General features: G+C 41.2%; 1 protein-coding gene across 5 annotated transcripts in view; it reads right to left on the reverse strand.

Annotated features, from left to right (window-relative positions):
• macf1a (microtubule actin crosslinking factor 1a) overlaps positions 1 to 19,397 on the reverse strand; it is an 837,043-nt gene that overhangs the window by 225,527 nt on the left and 592,119 nt on the right. For all 5 annotated transcript variants that reach the window (XM_038800586.1, XM_038800577.1, XM_038800561.1 and 2 more), the window contains 7 exons: positions 18,733 to 18,882; positions 15,389 to 15,622; positions 14,487 to 14,738; positions 11,474 to 11,702; positions 10,881 to 11,197; positions 8,410 to 8,586; positions 4,909 to 5,032 (listed from right to left, as the gene is read on the reverse strand). In XM_038800586.1, the coding sequence (XP_038656514.1) occupies positions 4,909 to 5,032; positions 8,410 to 8,586; positions 10,881 to 11,197; positions 11,474 to 11,702; positions 14,487 to 14,738; positions 15,389 to 15,622; positions 18,733 to 18,882 (1,483 nt within the window). The remainder of the gene's footprint in view (positions 1 to 4,908; positions 5,033 to 8,409; positions 8,587 to 10,880; positions 11,198 to 11,473; positions 11,703 to 14,486; positions 14,739 to 15,388; positions 15,623 to 18,732; positions 18,883 to 19,397) is intronic.

Consider the following 19,397-nt stretch of genomic DNA (forward strand, 5'->3'; position numbering starts at 1 on the left):
ATTGGAGTTAGACTTTGTCAACCTTGGGAAGGTAGTGTTTCATCTTCTTTGCCAATAGAAATCAACACTGATGCCTTCTTTTAATTCACCTGACAGTTTTACAGAAACCTTTTCATTTAAAATGTGAGAATCTTAATTGTTAGCACAAATAATAGTTTTCTAATAAAAAGCTCAGCTCGGTGACACAGTGGTTTGCACTACTGCCTCATGCCGCAGAGGACTCTGGTTCGATCCCGGCCCCTGCCCACGTGGAGTTTGCATATTCTCCATGTTTGCAAGGGTCTCGCCACCCACAACCCAAAGATGTGCAGGGTAGGAGGATTAGCCACGCTAAATTGCTCCTTAATTGGAATTTTTAAAAAAAAGGCTACATATGGCCATTGCCTCTGCCATTTTGCCACATGTAGTTAATTGAATCATTTCATTTTATTAGTTCATGGGGTGTGGGTGTCACTGGTGAGGCCACCATTCATTGCTCATCCTTAACTGCCCTTGAAAGGTGGTGGTGGACTGCCTTCCTAACAGCTGCAGGCTACATGGAGTAGGTACACCCAGTACTGTTAGGCAGGGAGTTCCAGGATTTTGACTCCGTGACAGCAAAGGAACAGAGATATATTCCAATTTAGGATTGTGTGTGACCTGGAGAGAAGCTTGCAGGTGGTTTTTCCATGCATTAGCTGCCTTCACCCTTCAAACTGCTATAGGTCACAAACTGTTGTCAAAGGAGCCATGATGAGTTGCTGCAGTGCATCTTATAGATGATACACACAGCTGGCACTGTGCGTCAATGATGGAGGGATTGAATATTTAATATGGTGGATGAGGTGCCAATCAAGTGTGCTGCATATGGGCACAGACTGCTGTGGTATCTTAGGAGTCACGAATGGTGCTGAACATTGTGTAATCACCAGCAAACATCCCCAATTCAGACCTTATGATGGAAGGAAGGACACTAATAAAGCAGCTGAAAATGGTTGGACCTAGGACACTAACTACCCTGAGGAGCTGTTGCAGTGATGTCCCGGGCTGAAGTAGTTGACCTTCCAGTGACCACAGCCATCTTACCTTGTGCTGGGTATGAGTTTCCCCCAATTCCAATTGATTCCAGTTATGCTGGAGCTACTTGATGCCACCTTGGTCAACTGCTACCTTGATGTCAAGGCAGTCACTCTGACCTCAACTGTTGAGTTCAGTTTTTTTGTCAATTTTTGGGCCAAGGTACATTAGGAGCTGAGTACCATGGACAGGATCCAAACTGAGCATCAGTGAGTAGGTTACGCTGAGAACATGCTGGTTGATAGCACTGTCGATGACACTTTCCATAACTTTATTGATCGAATAAACTGATGGGATAATAATTGGCCGGGTTGGCTTTGGCCTGCTTTTTGTGGATAGGACGTACTTGGGCAACTTTCCACATTCCTGGGTGGATGCCAGTGCTGCAGCTGTGCTCGAACAGTTTGGCTCAGGGACGCAGCTTGTTCTGGAGCAGAAGTCTTTAGTGCTATTGCTGGAATGTTGTCAGGTTCTACGGTCTTTGCAATTTCCAATATCTTCATCCATTCCTTGATATCACGTGAAGTGAATCAAATTAGCTGAAGAGTGGCATATGCGACGCTGGGAACTTTGGGAGGAAGCCAAGATGGACCACCCACTCAGCACTTCTGGCTCAAGATGGCTGCAAATGCCTTGGCTTCATCTTTCGCACAAATGTGCTGGTCTCCCCCATCACTGACGATGGAGATATTTGTGGAGTCTCCTCCTCCAATGAGTTGTTTAATCATCCACAACGATTCCTGACTGGATGTGGCAGAACTGCAGAGCTTAGATCTGATCCCGTTAGTTGTGGGATCACATAGCTTTATCTATTGCACGCTGCTTCCACTGCTGGGCATGCAAGTAGTCCTGTGTTGTAACTTCACCAGGTTGGGTCCTCATGTTTAGACATGCTTGGTGCTGCACCTTTGATACCCTCTTCATTGAACTTGTGATGATCCCCCAGTTTGATGATAACAGTAGTGTGGGATATGCCAGGCCATGAGCTTACAGATTGTGGTTGAACACAACTCTATTGCTGCTGATGACCAGAGTGCCTCATGGATGCCCAACTTTTGAGTTACTAGATCTGTTTGAAATCACTTAGCATAGTGGTACTGCCAAGCAACATATTGGGTGATATCCTCAATGTGACAATGGGACTTTATCTCCACAAGGCCTGTGTGTTGGCATTCCTACGGATTCTGTCACAGACAGATGCACTGGTGACAGGTAGATTGATGAGAAGGTCAAGTATTTTTCCCTCTTGTTGGTTCCCTCACTATCTGCTGCAGACTCAGTCCAGCAGCTAAAATCTTCAGAGGTTGACGAGCTGGGTCAGTAGGGGTGCGACTAAGCCACTCTTGGTGATGAACATTGAGGTTCTCCACCTAGAGTGCATTCTGACCTCTTGCCACCCTCAGTACTTCATCCAAGTGGTGTTCAACACGGAAGAGTTCAAATTTATCAGTTGAGGGGGGTGTGTAGGGTTTCAGTAGGTGGTAATCAGCAGGAGGTTTCCTTGCCTATTTTGATCACGGTTTCATGGGGTCCAAAGTCAATGTTGAGGACACCCAAGGCAACTCCTTCTATGTATATCATTGTACTGCCACCTCTAATGGATCTGTCCTGTTGGTTGGACACAACGCATCCAGGATGGTGATGGTGTTATCTGGGGCATTGCCTGTAAGCTAAGTTTCTGAATGGCTAAGTCGGGGTGTTCTAGAATCACTACAGTGCAGAAAGAGGCCATGCGGCCCATCAAGTCTGGACCGACCCTCTGTAATAGCACCCTACGTAGGACCACACGATCCCCGTGACCCGTAACCCCACTTAACCTTTTGGACACTAAGGTACAATTTTGCATGGCCAATTCACCTAACCTGCACATCTTTGGATTATGTGTTGCTTTCATAGTACGTGGGACAGCTCTCCAAATTCTGTCAAAAGCCCAGAGATGTTACTAAGGAGGGTTACTAAGGAGGGCTTTTCAGGGTCGGCAAGGCTGGGTATGCCTAGGTCGTATGCCAGGTGGTCTTACCTGTTCCATTCCTGACCGACTTTTTTGTAGTCGTTTGAAACAACTCAGTGACCTGTTAGGGCACTTCAGAGGGCATTTAAGAGTCATTAGTGGGTCTGGAGTCACATTTAGATCAGGCCAGGTAAGGACAGCAAGTTTCCTTCCCTAAAGGATATTTGTGAACAACATGGGTTATTAACACAATCAATAATGGTTCCCATGCCATTCCTCTCATGCCATTCTATTCCTCCCATCGCTCCTAAGTCATCTCCATCCCACTCTCTGCCATTCCACCCATCCCATGCAATTTCTCTCATGTTCCCATTACTGACACCAGTTTTCTTTAAATAAATTTAGAGCACCCAATAATTGTTTTCCAATTAAGGGGCAATTTAGAGTGGCCAATCCACCTAACCTGCACATCTTTGGGATGTAGGGGTGAAACCCACGCAGACACGGGGAAAATTTGCAAACTCCAACACAGAGTGACCCGGGGCCGGGACTTGAACCCGGGACCGCAGCGCCTTAGGCAGCAGTGCTAACCATTGCACCACCGTGCAGCCCTCAGTTTTTAATTCCAGATTTATTAATCAAATTTAAATTCTGCCAGCTGCCAAGGTGGGATTTGAGTCCATGTTCCCAGAACATTAGCATGGGCCTCTGGATTACTGGTCCAGTGACATTGCCACCATCCTTTCCCCCATGCATCCTTTCATTTCATCCCTATCTCATTCCTTCTCTAGCTCCCAGACGATCACCGTCCCAATTTCATCCTTCAGGGAAAAAGTCTGTTTAGCCAGGGAAATTTGTTGTTAGGTTCTCCTAATTTTCCTCTGCTTTTGTTCTCCACCAACTCCTCCACCCCACCATCAACTGTTAGCAGCCTCAGGTCCGTCATACTTTTCCATCCATGGCCTGCATGCTTCTGAGCATGCCGGCCACTGCCCACTAAATAAACCCACGAGCAGGCCCAGAAACTTACCAATCGAAACAGTCCAGACAGACAGACAAAACCAGATTATAGATTTAACATATCTTCATTAATTATAGCTGCTGACAGAAGTGCGTACTTGCAATATTGTTTGTTTTTCTTTCAAATTCCCACTATTTATTATTGTATGGCATGATTTGAAAGTTATTCTGGTTTGCAATGAATCACCTCAGATTTTTAGAAATAGTTGGCTAGAACAACATTACTCTGACATAATTAGTTGCTTCATTAATTTAGTGTCAATATGTTACTGTGATTGAGAGACTATGCAGAAAATCCCATTTGGTGCAGTTTTCATTTTCACAATCTCCAAACTAGGTAGGATTAACTCGACAATTCGAAATGCAATACTTTCAAATGACTTAACACTGCAACTATGTGCCACTGCAGCAAAGACATCATTCAATAAATATGTGTTATGCAATACCAAGGGATTCTGGCATATTTGCCTGGATCACCACACCGTCCCATAAGGTTAAATTTCATACGGAACATAGCTACTCTTAAATATTTCTAAAATATTTTATAAAATATTAGAATTTGTTTCAATGTAGTCCTTAATTGGTCAGAAATCTAAAACAGTTGTATTTTCTTCATGTTTTCCAATCATTGTTCATGTGACTCGAAGCTATACGCAATATCAGATTTATGAGCTGCCTTATGAAAATAAGTGAACATGTTTGAAACCATATAGCTACAACTCATTTCTAAGAATGTGATCCAGACAGTTCAGTAGATCATTCATATTTAATTGTAACTGTTGAAGGATCTTGTGGCAATTGCTGATGGGAAGTAGTGTTTTCTTGTACTCATCATTGAAGAACTTCACTTTGGTGTAAACCACTGATATTGAAAGCTATACCTGTTCTTTGTTGAATTTGATCCTGGTCTGGAACAAGTTCATCATCCAAGGATAGTAATGATTTTGCTGCTTTCTGTAACTTTTCTACAGTGACTTGGTGTTCAGCTAAATCTCCCTGAAGCACCTGTAATTACACAACTGCAAAGTGAGACATCCAGAATACAAATTAATAATAAACTGCAAGAATTACACCTGGAAAAATTACAGTATCACAAAATGCAAATATTAACTAGATAACATTTTTTAAAATGTTCACTAAACAGTTTGGAACAGCTTTAAAAGTTACAGGTAAAATCTGGCAATCTACAACAACAACATGCATTCATATTCTGCATTTAACCTCGTCAAGTTTTTCGTGGCATTTCACAAGTGTGTGACCATTACGGAGTGTTTAATATGACGGGGTTGGATTTGACTTTTATTTAATAATGATTTATTTATGATAAAAATACAACTAAGTAAATCCTTTGTTCTGTGTAAAGTACCACAATGCTGCTTTGATGGCTTGATGGATTACTTCTCTGACATACAGAATACAAGACTCTTTCTGTAAAAGTGCTTTAAATAGTCTCAACTCTCCTTGGCCAGGGAGGGGAAAAATTGACAAAGGGACTTGGGCTTCTGACTGACACTCAGTACTCCTGTGGGTGAGTACATAAACTTGGATGTTTGGGCAACATTTGGGCACCACTGTTATAGTCTGTTGACACAGTCCTTATTGGAGCAGAACAGTCATTTGGCAAAAATATTGAAAAGGTGTTGCCCACAGGCAGCCTTCAGGAAATGAGAGAAAATTGTCAAAGCATGCAAAAATCTGTGACATGGATTTTCTGAGTGCTATTATATTATTAGTACTGGCAGTAGACTGTTTAAAACAAAATAAGCACGTTATTGATTGTCAGTGTTAAAATACCAGTTGGAAAATCTGGATTTGTCTTAATTGTTTTACAGATGCAAGAATGTATTAGGGAAATATCTTACAGGTGATGTACAGACAACATTCCACAATAGACTATCACAATTATCTTGACAAGCTTGTATATTGTTCCAGCTTTACTATAATTAAAAAGGACCCATTCTAAATTTACTAAAAAAGTGAAACTTTTCTCAAAGAACCACATTTATTGAGGAAATGTACAAGTATTACCAATATTTACAGATACAAAATCATACACATGGTTCTTAAACGAAAATGAAATTTTGCTGTAGCATCCAGGAGTACATCCCAGATATAGTATCCAAGACTGTTAAATATGCTAGTGGACTATTAAAAAAAAAATCATACATGACCAGCAGAAAACAATAATGCAACATATGAAACTTTGTTTAGTCCATAAATGCAATTTGTTTGAAAACATTACAACAGTTTTTCACAGTAAACAAATCAAGCACTTTACTTCATAAAGCAAAAATAAGCTAAATCCATGTTTCTTTTGCAGTGTTGCAGCTTCCCCTAGCTACAGGCAACATGTACATCATAACTTGAGACAGCCCTATCTTTAATCACTAAAACCATCAGGAACACAATGGAAAATTAGATGTGTGACATATGAGAATTGCATTTTGCCACAAGAAAGGTTCTGGGGAAAAAAAAAATCAACTCATCCTTCAACTGGATGGTTTGCATTTAACATATTAAATACAGTCAAATTACAATTAACTTAATGAATAATCTAAAGTTAGTACGGGTCAGAATTTTAAAATTTCACCCACAAAATTCCCATAGAGGCCACAGTAAAGGCATTAAAGTTAATCGACCAGAAAGAAAATACAGAACGGGTCTTTCCAGCCCTTCCTCTCGCAGGATTTTCCGATCCCAGCAAAGGCGAGCCCCGCCCCCAATGGCACGTTATCCAGAAACAGGATTGGCGAGCCACAAAAAATGATGTAGACATCGGTGGGACTGGAAGGGAAAACATGCCGCGGAGGGTGGGAGGAATCCCACCCACTGCCTTGCATTTAATAGCACCTAATCATATCTAGGAAATGTCTTAAAACACTTTGATAATAATAAATTACTTTGCTATATCGTGGCTTACACAGTAAAGGTACTATGTAAATGCAAGTTAATGTTGCACAAAGGTCAGAAAAGCATATTTTCTTCGCAAAATCTCAGAGCTCCACTTAAGGTTAAATTCTACAGGAGCCCACCAAGAAGCATCTATACTTGATAAACCCTGCAAAGAAATGGAACCTGGAAAAAAAGGAAAACATTAAGGGCAAGATATTCCAGCCTTTCCTGCTGACAGGATGTTCCAGTCCCTACCAAAGGCGATCCCCAGGCCTGGCAGGTTCCCCAATGGCGGGACGTGCAAGTCACACAAAACACTGTAGAGATCAGTGGGATCAGAAAATCCTGCTGATGGCCAAGGGCGAGCCACCTTCGCCGTCAGAAAATCCCGCCCTAAGACCATGATGATTTCCAACTTTTGTGATTTGTTCTTATAGAAGGGACTATATTTCTGCAAACCATGGCTCTTTTACCATTCAATATTGCAAAAATCATCTTGCTTGAGACTTTAATGGGATGAATAACCTCTGGCTTCTCACACTCTGTGGTTCTACAAAGTAGGAGAAGTTAAGGAAACTCCTGAGCTATGTCTTCACGTCACTCATGCCATACTGCTGCTGTGAAAAAAATTACTCCATCCTGCAGTAAAATATCATCTCACATCTTGAGTGAACAGAACAGCAAACAGCATTTTCAGAATGTACTTGATGAATTGAAAACAATATGTATTGGACAGGGTTTTAGAACAAGGGGGAGAAGTTAACAGTCAGGCACAGTGTGGAATTTTAACTCCAAAGTATGCATGTTTTTCATTTAAACAGTTTCCATCCCCAAAAGCAAGCCTGATTCATAGGTTTGACTGTAGAGTGGGGAATATCTCCAAAAAAGACGGCAGGGTGAGTGGTTGTTGGGGGTAGGGTTTGCAGAGTGTCAGGGGGAGGTGGGTAGTTTGTCTGGGTACAGTGTGGTTGGGAAGGGTTTGGGGTACAGGAGAGCCAGGGCAAGACTAGGAGGGGAGTTGGAGATTAGGGGCATGATTGGGACCACGTGGGTGTTGTTAGTGGGAGATTGTGAAGATGATGGAGTGTGGTTTATAGATTAGATTGTTGGACTTGGCGGAAATACTTGTGCTTCTCCTGGCCTAAAACTAGTGCTGTAAAAGGCACTTTTTGAACTCCTTTTACTGGGTTTACATAGGTTAATAGAGATCAACGTCCATTAAAAAGTATCAATCACCAATCCACCTCTTGGGATGATGGGCCAATTCTATCTGCTTTCAAACTGGATTTGGGTGGCCCTGAGCTGGATTGGGTTCCTATTTCGGCCTTTAAAATTTTTAACCTCCTCCCAACCCCAAACCTACCTATTTAATCGAGGTTTAAAATTTCCCTCATTGTTTGAGATCCATATTAAAAATATTTTGAAGAACTCGTGGCTTTGCCTATAATTTAAAATAAAGCATTTTACACATTTTTGTGAATTTGATTTACCTTGATACTCTCAAGCTGCGCCTGCAGACTTTGCCGATCAGAAGAAATTGTTTCAGACAGAAGCTGGTCTCCAGTTGTCTCAGAGTTCTCTAGCCACAAATCCAGCCCATTGACAATCTCTTGGAAATGTTGGTATTTCTCCAACATATTGGTCAGATGAGAGCCAAGTTTATTGCACTGTGAACCAAACAAATAACTTATGAATTTTTAAATTCACAATTTTGGTAGCAGTCAGATTTGTCTTTCAACAAGTATTAACCTGACATCATCCAAAGTATGTCAAGAAAGTACATTGCCACGCATTATTGATCAAGCAACCAATCATAACACAGCATAAGGTGTTTCCTGCATCAACACCTTGGAGAACTAGAGATTAAAAGACAAAATAAAGAGATCATGGAATCAATGAGTGACACAGGACAAAACAAGGACATTCAAGCAATCACCCCTGTGCCATGGCTGTTTAGTAGAACAATCCAATTAGTCTCCTCCTGTTACCAGCCCAGCCACCCCTCGGTCACAACGCTGACCTCTATTTAAGAGCATAGCCCTACCTGAGACGTGCAGCGCACACGGAGTAACATAGAACATACAGTGCAGAAGGAGGCCATTCGGCCCATCAAGTCTTCACTGACCCACTTAAGCCCTATCCCCGTAACCCAATAACCCCTCCTAACCTTTTTTGGTCTCTAAGGACAATTTATCATGGCCAATCCACCTAATCTGCACATCTTTGGACTGTGGGAGGAAACCGGAGCACCCGGAGGAAACCCACGCATACACGGGGAGAACGTGCAGACTCTGCACAGACAGTCTCCCAGCAGGGAATTGAACCTGGGACCCTGGTGCTGTGAAGCCACAGTGCTAATCACTTGTGCTACCATGCTGCCCACGGAATTATTCCAGGAATTACTCCTGGAGTAATTCTACCCTACATCCCAACTAGTGTGGAGTTACATTGGCATTGCTCAGAAACCGGAGTAGCGCTGTTGCAGGTAGGCTTCAAATATGGCACTCACCTCAAAGTCACAAGTGAAGTGAGGGCAGACAGCTGCATGCCACTTGTACCCGGTCGTGGTTTAGACCAGTCTAATTTCCCACTGGCATGGCATGTAATTGGGAGTGGCAACGTGATTCTGGTGAGTAGCGTTTTTATTGAGTATTCATGACATGGTAACGTATTAAAATAATGTTCCCAACATGGAGCAGATCCTCTAGTCCTCTGACACCGTATGCAAGGTGGATTGGAAAGTTATGATCAAAACCTCCATAACTTTCCATCCTTATTTTCCCCCAGTGATATAGGATGTCTCTTTTTTGCTTTATATTACTACCAACCCTTTACGTATCTCCTATCCAATTGATGAATCTAAAAATAATTGAGTTTAAAAGTTTGTAAATTGTGGAAAGGAAGACAAAAGAAAGAAAGGGGTTCCATAATGTTGACTTCTTGGGAAGGATAAAAGGGTCTTTGCTGAGTGAGTATTCACCACTGAATCACCTCACCTGAAAATTCCAGTGGGGAAAAAGGGGGTTCAATATTTTCAAAAGTCTGCCTTAGCAATTAACTGATTAAAGGGAAAAGCTTGACTCATACACACTAAACTGAAAAGAGATGCCTTCTCCTTAACTTCTCAAGGAGGAGATATTCAGGTTTGGTTGGGGAAGGTGGTGGGCAGAGTAGTAATGCCATTGGACTAGTAGTCCAGAGGCCCAGGCTAATATGCTGAGAATATGGGTTTAAATTTCACCATGGCAAGTGTTGGAATTTGAACCTAACCAACCAAGAAATAATCATTCCATTATTACAGCTAAAAGGAATAGGGAAGAAACCAAGGTTCTTGGTCTTTTAGGGTGGTTCTTTGGACAGCACAAAGAAACAAACTTTACTCTGCACCCAACCTGTGCTGTGCCCGAGTTGGGAGCATTTAATGTTAATGATGCTTGCCCAGAGTGGAAAGTGTTCCATTCCACTCCATCAACCAGCTCTTATTGTAAAAAGGGGGAAAAAAAACAATTATTTTGATTTACATGGCAGAAGATACAAAAACCCCGCAAAAAGTCGAATTGTCAAATTTTCAAATCAAGTGATCAGAGGTTCAACAATTGCCTCACTATGTTGAACATAATCAGTTCTGGGATTAATTCCTTCGAGGTTGAATCTTGCACAATTATGGTTCTCAGGAAATTAGATCTTATGTAGTAGGTTGCTATTATTTGTTGCAATGGTCTGTGCCTAATTGAAATGAGCTGGATCACTTAAGAAGGTGACAATGGGCAGCCTACTAAATAGTGTATATTGTGTCCCATGCTCATTATTTACAAATCAGATAACATAGTAGACAAAGACATTCCCTACCTGTGTCTAACCTCAGAAGAAACAGATTGTGCTTGGGGTATACTGGAATTTTTAAATACAATCGTTTAAAATACAATCAAACCTTTACATATCGAAAATGAAAATGTCTTACTTTTGAATGAAGTGTGCTAAAACGATTTTTGGCATCTTCCAACTTGTCCTTCACTAGTGCGCTGGTAGCAGAGGGATCAATTGGGGTCTTGAAATTTTCATTTGCATTGGTTTTAGCAAAGGCATTTGCGGTGTCCAGCACCTTTTGTCCAGAGATTGTGACATATCTTAGATCCCCTTTATGAGAAATGATATCCTCAGAGAAACTCTTCTGTCTCTGCAGTTTGATTTGTAATGAATCGGTGTCCATTTCTCCAGCTTTTATCTCTTCAAGCTCACTTTCAGATTGGATTAACCAGGCCTCAAATTCACCATGGTCTGTTTTTAAAAAAGATTAACATTATCAAATAATAAAGATGGTCATTAAATAATGCTGCTGTAATAAATCCCTATTAATGTTTTGGAGAATGGGAGACCACCAGAAAGATCCCAAATTATTGAATTTTTTTTAATGTCCTGGAATAATTACTTGAGCCAATTCCAAATCATGCTACTCAAAACCAGTGCTACATGTAATTTTATTCACAATTCTTTTCAGCTCACAAAACATGCACTTGCTTGAAATTTGGAAAACAAAGTGATTCTTTCACTCACCTTTTAGAAATTTTTGGAGTTCTTCCTGTAGGGCCTGAACATGTTTCAGTTGAGTGTCTGCCTGCAAAAGTGCTGTCTCGTACTGTAGCTTCAGCTCATTTAGGTTATTCTGCAGTCGCTCTTTCTCTTCTGGTGAAAGGTTATGGCCGTGCTTGTCCAGGAAGGACTGAGCCGACTGTGTTGCCAATAGGCAAGCTTGCTGTTGTGAAAATAGCTTTTCATGATGGATCTGAAGATTTAAAAAATGTAATCATGTGACAAAAAGAAAAAAAAGGTAATTTTCATTATCCTAAATTTATCTAAGGGATTTGGGCAACACAGTAGCACAAGTGGCTAGCACTGTAGCTTCACAGCTCCTGGGTCCCAGGTTCGATTCCCAGCTTGGGTCACTGTCTGTGTGGAGTCTGCACGTTCTCCCCGTATGTGCGTGGGTTTCCTCCCACAGTCCAAAGACGTGCAGGTTAGGTGGATTGGCAATGATAAATTGCCCATAGTGACGAAAAAGGTTAGGAGGGATTATTGGGTTATAGGGATAGGGTGGAAGTGAGGGCTTAGGTGGGTCGGTGCAGACCCGATGGACCGAATGGCCTCCTTCGGCACAGTATGTTCTATGTAATATGTTCTATGTTCTAAGTCTTTTCTTTAGTCCAAGATCAATTGAAATATCCAAATCCTCCTGATTTACTAAAATTTAGCAAACGATGTAGTTCAGAAAAAAAAAAGTGACTTTGGAAAGGTTTGTTTCAATTATTAAACCTTAATTTATATAATCACATCCAGCATACAACAAACCACAGTCAATAGTTCAAGTTAATCTACCGAGGTTGTAAAATGCTTAGTATTAATAATTTTTTTTATTGTCACAAGTAGGCTTACATTAACACTGCAATGAAATTACTGTGAAAAGCCCCTAGTCGCCACATTCCGGCGCCTGCTCGGCTACACTGAGGGAGAATTTAGAATGTCCAAATTACCGAACAGCATGCCTTCCGGAATTTGTGGGAGGAAACCGGAGCACCCGGAGGAAACGCACGTAGATACAGGGAGAAAGTGCAGACTCCACACAGACAGTGACCCAAGCTGGGAATCGAACCTGGGACCCAGGAGCTGTGAAGCAACAATGTTAACCACTGTGCTACAATGTTGCCACGGTATTATTGCTGCTTGTGATTTATTAAGCAAGTTTAAAACAGGTGCTATTTAGTTTCAAGGAACCATGTTGAGAATTGATGTCCAACTACGATAAAATGCAAAAAAAATTGGCTACCTGCATAAAAGCAGCTCTCCTGCTAAAGTTTGTCCATGCTCCCTTACCACTACTTCAGTTTTTCACTACTTCAGTTTTTCACTACTTCAGTTTCTTGTCTTTAAAAGGATTTATCTGAAGTGATATCATACCAAAAGACTGTATAGAGCATCAAATTGTATATAATGAAGCAGCTTTCTAATGAATGAAATGAAATTTCAAGGCGGCATAGGATTAATTTTCCTTTCAAATGGAAATTTTCAAACCTATGTAGCAGCCTGACTTGTGCACCATATTGACTGGAAAAACCAATAAAAGATTGTTTTAAATTTCTTAGCGGGGAAGAAGTCCCTTTACATGTGGCCTTTGACTACACCAAGACCCAAGCAAGGAGTTAGACTGGGTGGCTAGTGCTCCAGGCAGCCCTGTGTTGGGTGCTTGTCTGCAGGCACTGAACTGCACATCCTTCATGATGGGAAATAGGGGTCAGATTAGAAAATTTGAGTCGGCCACTTGAATTCCTAGTTAACAATGTCCTTAATTAATATATCTGCCTGCCTATTTGTTGAATGGGCGGTCTTCTCAGGCCCTGAATAACAGTCAGGTTCAGTAATGGGGTCAGGAAACTGGAGGCTGCCTGGCCTCATTAGGGCTTAAAATTCAGCCTAAAGTGATCAAAATATCCTTTAAAAACTCAGGCAAAATTGGAACTTAAAAAAAATTAAATTCTTGGGACGTGGACGTCACTGGCTCGACCCACATTTGTTGCCCCTCCTTAAGTGCCCTTGGAAACTGCTGAAGCCCATGTTGTGTTGGTACACCCACTGTGATGTTAGGGAGGAAGTTTCAGGACTTTGACTTAGCAGCAGTGAAGGAATGACAATACATTTCCAAGTCAACATGATGGGTGGCTTAGGAGGGGAACTTATAAGTGATGTTCTTCCCATATGTCTGCTGTTCTTCTACATGGCAATGGTCATGGACTTGGAAGGTGAGGAGGCTTGGTGAGTTCCTGCAGTACATCTTGGAGATGGTACACACTGCTTCCACTGCGTGTTGGTGGTGGAGAGAGTAAATATTTGTGGAATGGATGAATGCAAATCAAACCGGCTGTTTTGTCCTGAATGGTGTCAAGTTTCTTGAATGTTGTTGGAGGTGCATTCATCTTGTCAAGTGGAGAGTGTTCTGTCACACTCCTGACTTGTGCCTTGAAGATGGTGGACAGGATTTGGGGAGTCAGGAGTTGAGTTACTGACCACATATAGCCAAGTGGATATCCACAGTGAAACATTTAATCACAATAGTAGTCGAGTGTGGACTGGTTTAGCTGCTGATCAAAGAAGATGTGGAGGATACATTGGCAAATACTTGATTTACAAAAAGGAGGGAAGAGGACAGCAACGTGAACAAGGGAAAAAGACGAAGAAATGTTGTGTTGGAGAAGAAATGTTGGCGTACCTGGAAGAGAAGTGGTAATAAATTAACATAACAAGCAAAATATTGCATACAATGGAAATCTGAAACCAAAACAGAAAATTCTGAAAACACAAAGATGCTGCTTGTGTTACTTCAGATCTTATTATAAATTCCTTTCAGGAATTTAACAACATTAGATGCTTGAATACAAGAAGTCATGCACAGAATTATTTTGTTTAAGCAAGATTATTTTTTCAGTATATATAGATATAAGAGTAGCAGTGATTTTCTTTTTGTTCCTGCAATTGTTTGAACAGTACACTAAACTGAAACAGATTGAGGTATTCATACCTTTAATGCCTGTTGCTGCTGGCTCAGATTTCCACCCATCTCAGCCTTGGTATTCATTACGTCATTCTGGCCTTGCAGCTGTAAATCATTTCTTAATGCATCTAGTTCATCAGCTTCATGCTTTAAGTTTGGTTCCTCTTGAAGGAGTACATGTGGAATACACGATGCTGCCTGCTGTCCCATGGCTGAGAGCCAATCCAAAAGACCATTTATTTTAACCTTGTTTTCTTCAAATTCTTCAACTGCTTTTGCCTGTAATAATTAACTTTAAGTTAACTTGATGATGCAATGAAGTTTTGATGAAAGACATGATACTTGTCAAAACTTTGCTAGCTTCAATACTTCAAACATTTTAGAACCAAAATAATAACAAAAAGCTTGTGTTCTAATCTAGAGTATTCAGACCTTTCTCTCATAATCCTATAGATTAATGAGCAGCACGGTGACAAAGTGGTTAGCACTACTGCCTCATGGCCCCGAGGATCCAGATTTGATCCTGGTCCCGGGTCACTTTCCGTGTGGAGTTTGTACATTCTCCCCGTGTCTGCATGGGTCTCACCTCCACAACCCAAAAAGATGTGCAGCATAGGTGAATTGGCCACACTAAATTGGCCCTTAATTAGTAAAAAAGAATTGGGTACACTAAATTTTTAAAAAATATATAAAAATAAATAATCCTATAGATTACTATTTCCACGCCTTGTAATTACATTATTAAATATTAAGTTTCATACAGCAAAAAAGCTCGGAAATGGCAGGGCAAAATTATTAAATGACTGCTCCTATGTTTGCATTCTTAACCACTGCTGTTTGTCTGAGTAACATTCTCCAGTGTAAAACTGGATTTGTAGCTTATCAATAGTGATTTTCAGCATTTCTACAGATTTGGTCTTGTGTATTACCTTTTCAGTTTCCTGCTGGACAGCTTTTGTTAAGGCACTGTCTATTTGTTTCTGAAGTGTCTCAGCATTTTGGCTCACCACTTGGTGCTGAGCTTTAACTTCCAGCAGTTTAGTTTCAACTGTTGCCAATTCTTCAAAATCTAGTTTCCCCTGATTTTCCTCCAAAAAATGTTCTGTTGCTTTGGTCACATTCTCTACAACAGCAACATGCGACTGCATGTCTTCTTGCAACGCCTAAAGGGAACACAGCACCAAAATCAATATAATAGCATCCCTGCACAAAAAGACAAATGCAACATTTATCAATACATCCTGCATCTAAACATACTTATTGCCTGCATTATTTGACTTCCTGGATCATATCTTTGGCACACTTCGTCAGTTTTTTTCTCCGTTAAAAATGATAATTCCCACATTTACATTGGGGGTTTCACGGATGTAAATTTGCCTGACTGCAATTAGATATTTTGATCACTGGGTAGCTTCATGCCAGTCTGTGAAAGTTTCACGTTGATACTCTTGAGAAACCTCAGATTCTATCTACCATTTTGTTTTCTCCTCAGACAAGTTTTAGTTGTAAGTTTTCTCTTTCCAGAATAAGTTCTACTCTGGAATAAGGTTTATATAATGCCAAGATACAAAAGTCTGTTAATTACCAAATCTAAATCACTAATAGAATTTACAGTGCAGAAGGAGGCCATTCGACCCATCGAGTCTGCACCGGCTCCTGGAAAGAGCACCCTACCCAAGGTTAACACCTCCACCCTATCCCCATAACCCAGTAACTCCACACAACACTAAGGGCAATTTTGGACACTAAGGGCAATTTATCATGGCCAATCCACCTAACCTGCACATCTTTGGACTGTGGGAGGAAACCGGAGCACCCGGAGGAAACCCACGCACACACGGGGAGGATGTGCAGACTCCGCACAGACAGTGACCCAAGCCGGAATCGAACCTGGGACCCTGGAGCTGTGAAGCGATTGTGCTATACACAATGCTACCGTGCTGCCCACTTTACACAATATATCTCTCGCACAAGAAGATGCTCTCATGAAATGCTTGTTGTGATCTTATGACAATATAATCTACTGCATTACGTAAAGCCAGCAATTATTTGTTACTTATGTTACCCAACTCTTTCTAATGGATGTTCAGTGTGGTAGTCTGTGTAGAGGTATTATGGTACCTAGTAATGCTGGAACACCATTGGTAGATAATGTATGCTTTCCATTGGTCGAGCCTGTATGGTAGCTCCGCCCTGCAAGGCAGGGTATAAGAGCCCGTGCCGCCCCAGCAGCTTCCTTTCTGTACCTGAGCTGCTGGGGGAAACATCTAGCTTATTAAAGCCTTCAGTTGGACTACAACCTCGCTTTAGTAGTCATTGATCATGCATCAATCAGCAAATGACTGATGTTTATCTCACTGACATTAGCAGTCAACATAGAATGGATCCAGATGGGAATTTTGAACACACAGGTAATTCATAGTCACTATGATAGATTTAAGTCAGCTGTTCCATGCAATTTTGAGGTGGAAGATATATCTTCCTTCAATGCCTCGACAGCATTGGTAATAATACCAAATTTCATTAAATTTGATCATCAAGCTGGAGATCAAAAGAACAATGCACTTTTAAGGCAAAGTTTTAGTGATACTGAATTCTGGAATAGATGGATCGTCTCAGAAAAATTCTTTAGTTCATCGTCGTTTCTGGGTGCCATATTGAAAAGATGCCCAACATCAGTGACCCACTATTGAAGAAAGAAGTGAACGGTCTGAAAATAAAAACTGATCCTTGGCAGCAGTCAGAGAACAAAAATGGATCTTCAGGAGCATTGAGGCTGGAATGTGAAGCCCCTACAGGTAATTGAAAAGAGTGAACAATGGACCCCAGCACCAATTCATGTAGAATATCACTTCCCACTGTGGCCAGTTAGAGTAACTATCTTTAACTTATTTGTTTTCTGTTATGTAGCCAGCTCACTATCCATTTGGCTGCTTTTCTCCCGGACTCTACATTTTCTGACCTTAGTCATGATTTAACAATGCCTTATTAAACGCCTTTTAAAAATCGAAAAACATTGTGGCTGCGACTCAACTAAATGGGAACAAAGTCCAATAGTGAGCATGTTTGACTGCGTGTTTCCAGGCGCTCGTAGCGCTGAGAAACACACGGCTATAAAACGCTATTAACATTAAATATGGGGCCTCAGCGGGGAATGCGCGGCCAAGGCTTCTACACTGAGGAGCTCTGCCATTTTTAAATGGCGTCCTGACCTCCGAGGCCTCCCACCCGACCCCGACCCCCTCTAAGTCCTAACGCACTGTGGGAGAGTCCCCGGTTCCTCCCCCTCCCCAACACCCATCCCCAGCACAAAATGCCAACCTGGCACCGTACCAGTGCCCATGTCAGCAACACGGCAGTGCCAGGGTGCCACCTTGCCCAAAGTGCATGCACCTGAGGGCCTCTGATCCCTTGGGACACCCCCACAAGTACCATTCTGTCTGGATCATCCCTACATTTACCACATTACTAGTTTCTACACTTTCTGTTGCTGCTTCAATTAATTCAATAAGGTGTGCCCACAGTTTCCATTTTGAAATCCATTATATTTCAAGTTTCTAGTTGCTTTTTTTTTTACACCTTTGAGTAAGGATTCCATTATCTTTCCCAATTGGTCTGTAGTTCCGGGAACTTATTCTATCTTTATTTATAATATACAGGAGTCACATTAGTCTCCACCAATTCTCCGATGTGATAATAATCTTTATTATTCTAGTTACTAATGAATTAGAAGGCTGAATTTTAGCATGGGTTTTGCAATCCCGTTACCAGGGTGAAAAGCCAAATTTGCTATTAGAGGTACTGGCTCTGCGATTTTACTATTTTCTAATTCCTCATCTATGGGCCAGCCATTCAATAGCTGTGGGTTACTAATACTCTCAACAGTCCTGTAATAGTGGCTGTTAATTGGGCCTTTAATCATGCAAATTGGCTGCCTGCCTTAATGGTGGCCAGCGATCATTCTGTCTCACAGCCTGCGGCTGGGAAACTTCCCAGATGGTGGGGCCTCCTCAACATAGCTCCTTGCTATTTTACCGGTCGCTTCACCACCTGGTAAAATTCAATGGCTCTGTTATCACTTGCATGACTTCACTTATGTTAAAAGTTGTTACTTCTCAGCAAATTTAGAAAACCTTTGATTTCAATAAGCCAGAGGACCTATTTTTGATTTTGTGTTTTGACTGCATTATTTTAAATCAGATGACAACTAGAATAGCAGATTGGTGGAGGAGTAGAAAGGCTGCTTTATTACTGTATGCTTGCTGTCACCCACCTGAATTGCACCCTGTTGCTGATGAAGAGCGGGCAGATCACTCTCACCAACTGCCACTTGATGACTGGCTACTCTGCCAGCTGTCTGAGCCAGCCATATACTAAGCTCATCCAGTTTCTGCCTACATTCCTCTTGTTGCTCTTGCTGTGCCTGCAAGAAGACAAAAGCATATATGTCCAGTTCCAATTTCTGTGATGTTAGTTCTCAAAACAGTTTGTTTGAAATAAAACTTTATACTGTCGATAGAATATTTCTGGATAGGAGATCAGAGCAGATCAGCGCAGAATTTTGATGTCGAAGTTTACAAAACCCTTCTCATTAAATAGTACCTAATTATGTACAAAATCTATCGTTACATACATCTGTTGAATAAATGGCCGACTTCGAATCAATTAAAATGTACTGGAAAGTCTACAACAGCTACAAATTTGAATCCATGTTTAATTAGTAAAATCAATAGTAATATTTAAATTTGGAAAAAAACAGGCATTTGAAAACTGCGTTGAAAAAGTAACAAGTCTGCAATCTGTAATACAAACCTTATGTAAACAGATTGATTTAAATGTCACATATTTGTATGATAATAGAATAATCTAGTGATTTAATCGCCAATTAGAATCCTATACATTGTGGATTCTGGATCTAAAGGCACTTTACACTACAGA

Source organism: Scyliorhinus canicula, chromosome 1, assembly GCF_902713615.1.
Source record: "Scyliorhinus canicula chromosome 1, sScyCan1.1, whole genome shotgun sequence".
NCBI classification, from domain to species: domain Eukaryota; kingdom Metazoa; phylum Chordata; class Chondrichthyes; order Carcharhiniformes; family Scyliorhinidae; genus Scyliorhinus; species Scyliorhinus canicula.